Source organism: Cebus imitator, unplaced genomic scaffold, assembly GCF_001604975.1.
Source record: "Cebus imitator isolate Cc_AM_T3 unplaced genomic scaffold, Cebus_imitator-1.0 Scaffold407, whole genome shotgun sequence".
Classification (NCBI taxonomy): Eukaryota; Metazoa; Chordata; class Mammalia; order Primates; family Cebidae; genus Cebus; species Cebus imitator.
The window spans coordinates 1,134,353-1,139,925 of record NW_016107722.1 but is presented as its reverse complement, the minus strand read 5'-3'; the positions used below and the strand labels follow the sequence as shown (position 1 = coordinate 1,139,925).

General features: G+C 36.8%; 1 protein-coding gene across 2 annotated transcripts in view; it reads right to left on the bottom strand.

Moving 5' to 3' along the window:
• Positions 1-4,456: 4,456 nt before the first annotated feature.
• CDKN3 (cyclin dependent kinase inhibitor 3) overlaps positions 4,457-5,573 on the bottom strand; it is a 20,830-nt gene continuing 19,713 nt past the window's right edge. For both annotated transcript variants that reach the window (XM_017509127.1, XM_017509128.2), the window contains one exon: positions 4,457-4,686. In XM_017509127.1, coding sequence (XP_017364616.1) covers positions 4,600-4,686 — 87 coding nt within the window. In that variant the 3' untranslated portion in view covers positions 4,457-4,599. The remainder of the gene's footprint in view (positions 4,687-5,573) is intronic.

Sequence of the window (5,573 nt, the reverse complement as noted above, 5' to 3'; positions counted from 1 at the left end):
TTATTAATGATACTTGGCAGTTTTCTCAATGCTTAATGATATTCCTCACTTCCTATTCCAGGGGAGGGGAGGGGAGGGTTCCAGGCTATGGACAAACTGCTAATTTGTTTGAAATGTGAATTATTTTTCATGGGAAAGGGAAGTGATAGGAAATGACCAAGATCATCCACTTTTTACTTGTGTATGGATCGAGTATTAATAGTAATTTCCAAGCCTCATTGATTGTACCGTGAATGGACAGACTTGCCAGTCAAGTTAATGTACCCAGTTAAGGGTCCTTCACATGGAAACAAAGTATACAGCAGTTTACAGCATACGTCTCTCTTCAAGCCAGTTCAGTGTTTTCACCTTGATAATCACTCCTGCTAGCAGTTCTTATAAAGCTCTTCTCTGCTCCCCAAATCATTGTATTTTGAAAATATGTCAAATATTTACATAGAAAGGAAATAAAGTTGTGCTTTGAAACCAGCAAAGTACTTTCCTTTGTGCAACACCTCTCTTTTCCTTCTGTGTTTATGAGTAGAGAGTTCATGGAATATTATTGCCGTGGTGAATATAATGACTTTTGTGTGTCACTTGTACCCTGTAGGGGTGAGTTTACACTTTAGGTGTGGTTATATCCTAGCAGTGTATCAAGCTCACTCAAATAATGACCTATATTTAAAAGAATGTGTCGTTTACTTATGCCATTTAACATCCATAAGTGTGCATCTTCCAATCAGTTGTATGATTGCAAATCAGAAATTTTGGTGGCAAAAATATTCTAAAACATTCTGTAGGTCAAAGAAAAATATTGATACTTCGTCTAGCATTGCTCATAAAAGTACTCATGTTCATCATTTTTGGAAACTATTAATCATGCCTTAAAATCATCTTAAGCTCCTTTGCTCAAACCAGTCATTGATCTGCAATATGACCAGCAGCTAGTAAGCCTGTGGTACCAGCAGTATAGCTTAGAGAATGGTTCTGAATTAATGCCTAAGAATGATGTCAAAAGTAAAACAGTGGTTCTATTGCTAAATATGTCAACTAGCTTACTTTTAACAACTTACTTTGAACTGCAGAGTTCTAAAGCTAAATGTCTAAAAAAAGTAACTGCAGTTTGTTCTGCTGATTTTGAAAATAGTATTAACCATGTAAGATATTTGGGTTGGAGTGAAGGTCTTATCCTGCATTAATTTTGTTAATGCACATTGTAGAAGATGTAAAGAACATCCTGACATGCATAAGAACTGCATCTCATAATTTTATTGTGTAGTGCTTTTTCTAAATATTTACATTTCTTTGGTCACCATGTTCATATATTCTGGAGAAGTAAAATTTCTTGAGTGATTACTAGGCAGACCCTAAAACTATTAAGAGAAACATAAAATGTAGTTAGCTCATGGTTTGTTAAAATCTAAGCTAACCTTAATGGTGCTGTACCCACTGTCCACAGAAAATGCCCTTAAGTAGCCCTACCTTACTTCTTAGAGCTTATTTTGCTTTTGTATTTAATAAAAACTGTCTTAAATGTTTCCTTGTGTAGTTTATGCATAATGGTTGAGTCTGTGTGTTAATTCAGTTTCAAATGCCACTAGTTTGTGTATGACCAGGACTCTAGATTCTCTCTTTGTCCCCTTCCCTCATTGTTTTGTGGGTATCACACAGGTTAGGTAGAGAAACTGCTTCTCCCTGGAATGCTGGAATGATATATTTTTTAACTTATCTGGACAATTATATTTTAGTAGTGACATCTCATGTTTCTCTGTTATGGAATAATTGATGTTTTCCCTTAGTATTAAAGTAGTTTAGTCAAGCATTTAAAAAATTAAAAAAATTTTTTGAGACAGTCTCACGGTCGTCCAGGCTGGAGTGCAGTGGTGTTATCATCACTCACTGTAGCCTTTGCCTCCTTAGGCTCAAGCGAGCCTCCCACCTCAGCCTTCCAAGTAGCTGGGACCACAGATGCACACTACCACACCCGGGTTAATTTTTGCATTGTAACAGGGTTTTGTTACATTGCCAAGGCTGGTCTCAAACTCCTTGAGGTCAAGCAGTTTGCCTGCCTCAGCCTCCCATAATGCTGGGATTCCAGGCTTGAGCCACTGCACCTGGCCTACTCAAGCATTTTAAATGTAGAGGCTTAAATAGCACTTGCTGTGAAAATTGAGAGATGCATATACTTTGAAAATTCAGTTGATTATTAAAGTATTTGATTAATCCATGCCAATATTTTCTCTCCATTTTCCTAAGTATTCAGGAATAAGCTATGTATTTATGTTGAGAGAAGGATAATATATGTGCTTCTCAACTTACAACGGAGTCATCTGCGGATAAACCCATTTTAAGTTGAAAAGGTAAGTCACAAATGCATTGAAGGCACCTAACCTACCAAGCATCATAGCTTAGTCAACCTTAGATGTACTCATAACATTTACATCACAGTAATCTAACATAAAGCCTATTTTGTAATAAAGTGTTAAATATCTCAAGAAACATTGAATACTATATTGAAAGTGAAAAACAGAATGGTTGTATGAATACTTGAACTACAGTTTCTACCAGATACATACTTCTTCCATACCATTGTAAAGTTGAGGAATCCTAAGTTGAACCATTGTAGGTTGGGGGCTATCTGTAAAAGATTTGCTAATGTAAATTTCAGTGACTGTCTAAAGTTTAATAGAAATTGTGATTTTAAAATTTTATATGGTTATAATACCAAAATCACAAAGAAGGCCAATCTATTATTCGTGTGTACTATAACTTTTGGCATTTATTATATGAGAAAAGAAATCCCTAGATTACTTCTGGGATATGTGATCCTCCTACCTTCCTTAATATTTTCATAAAATGTTAAGTTCTAGAAGCAGTATATGTATAAAAGTACAGTCAGCCCTCTGTATCTGTGGGTTCCAAATCCGCTGACTCAACTGCAGATTAAAAATATTTGAAAAATAAAAAATAATACAAATAAAATTGATACAGTATAATAACTACACCACTTACATTGCATTAGGTATTATAAGTAGAGATGATTTAAAGTATACAAATACTACACCATTTGATATCAAAGACATGAGCATCCATGGGTTTTGCTGTCGGGGGTGGGGTGGGGGCTCCTGTAATGAATCCTAAGGATACTGAGGGATGACGGTATTAACATTGATCTTATATTACGGTACATACTATTGCTCTGAAGTTCCCGAACAGTGCTGGTAATTGTTTTCCAGTATTTTGTGTTGAAATTCAAGCAGTTCATCAGCAGCAAGAAGAGTACTGTGAGACAAAGTAAGACTTTTAGTCACTGTATGATTTTTTTTTTTTTTTGAGCCGAGTCTCTGTTGCCCAGGCTGGAGTGCAGTGGCGCGATCTCGGCTCACCGCAACCTCTGCCTTTGCCTCCTGGGTTCAAGCGATTTTCCTGCTTCAGCCTCCCAAGTATCTGGGATTACAGGTGTGCACTACCATGCTCAACTAATTTTTGTACATTTAGTAGAGATGCGGTTTCATCATGTTGGCCAGGCTGGTCTCAAACTCCTGACCTCAAGCGATTCTCTCACCTTGGTCTCCCAGAGTGCTGGGATTACAGGGTGAGCCACCACGCCCGGCCAGTCATTGAATAATTATTTAAAAATGAAATTTTGATGTGGCAAAACTCTCTTTTGAAGTGCCTGTGAGTCTGCAACCTGGTGGTCATAGCCAAATACCCACTGGTTCACACTTATAATTACCAGTAGCCAAGAGAGCCATGTGACTACTGTAAGCCCTACTGAAACCACCGATTGATTGACTGTTAAAACAAGTGTGTCTGTTTGACACATTGTGTGATCCTTGTCTACAGCCCAAATGACTGTTTTGGGTAACTCAAAGTTGAATTTAAAAGTGAAAAAAATTAGGTTTGATAGCATAGGGGGAAGTGAAGGAGTAAGAGAGTTGGAAATTGTAAATCTGTAGCTAAGTACTTTATGAAATAAATGTGAAAGGATTAAGCTCATTCCGTGTAGTTCTAGGGTGGAAAAAAAAGTGGAGCAGCTGTCTGAACTAGTGAATTCTTCATCTCTGAAAATGTTCCAGCAGATAGTGGATACACACCCTTGGGGCTGATCCAGCACTGGGAGGGGTGACTGGAAGACTCACAGGATCCTTTTCAATTCTGTAGATCTATGAAGTAAAAAGCGGAAGCAGTTTTGGGAGGAATAGAGGGGGAGGGGACATTATTTAAAAGTAAGTTTGGGCACTCATACTAATTGTCATACTTACTGCTTTGTCATATGCTACCCAGTGGTTACAAACAGTAAATGAAGTACAAGTGCAGTACTAAATATTAAAAAGATGTAGTCAAATATTTTTCCATATGCTTGTTTTCAGCATTACCTCCAGGTAAAATATACCAGAGCAACCAGTTCAAAAAGGCAAATTTCATACCAATTTTCCTATCCCTCTGCTATAAGAAATGAAAGAGACACAATGAGTTTTGTCAATAAAAGCTTTAGGAATATCTGCACATGTACATTTACATTCAAGTTGATGACACTAGCAGTTTCATTTCAATATAAATTATGCTAGAGAACTCTGACATTTCAGACATGGTCATATATGTGCTATTTGAAATTCTTCATCTTGATACCGATCTTGATCGTGAATCTCTTGATGATAGATATGCAGCTAATTTGTCCCGAAACTCATGAAGATAATTGTATTGCTGAAAAAAATAAAGATACATTGGAATACACTGTAGAAAACTAGTTATCAGTGTGGGCACAACACTAGCAGGTATCAGGAATAAAAAAAATACTTGCTAAGCACAATTCTACATGTTTTTGGGTAAGGAGGCATTTGCAGCATAGGGAAGTTTTATCTTTTAGTAAAGCCATATAGTAGTGTGAAAAACTTGCTCTAAAAGTCTAGAAAAATCAGAAGGTGAAATAAATACAGACGGATGTGTTATAAGTCTAAAATGCTTTCTCTCTTTACTTACAGGACCAAATAAGATTTAAAAAGCACATAATGGCATTATATTTGCTAATGTTTTTCCCCCCTGCTAAGTAAGAAGGACAGAGCACTTTCTGTAGCAAGTAACTGGTATATTTAAGAGAATACATTACTTCATTTATAGAAGCCCTAGTCATCTGCTTTTTGTGATGACATAATCCACTAGGAATAATTTTCATAGACAATATTTTTTAAAAACAAATTGTATCACTAATCTCAGCAGATACGCAAAATAAAAGCCTTGAATAATTTATCCGGAGTTTTAATCGCTTCCCAGAAGATATTTTTACTCTGCCAATCATTTCATTTCATACTCTTATTAGAAGTGGAAACTGCATTGCTAACATTAGCAAGCCTGTTTGCCACAGAATGCTGATGTGATAAACTGACAGTCTGTAGTAATGTGGGCTTAATTTTCTGCAATATTAAAGATATAAAACATGCATGTTCATATTTACATCTGACCATGGCCATGTATTTTGTTTTCAAGAGAAGAGAGGCCGGGCGCAGTGGCTCAAGCCTGTAATCCCAGCACTTTGGGAGGCCGAGGCGGGTGGATCACAAGGTCAAGAGATCGAGACCATCCTGGTCAACATG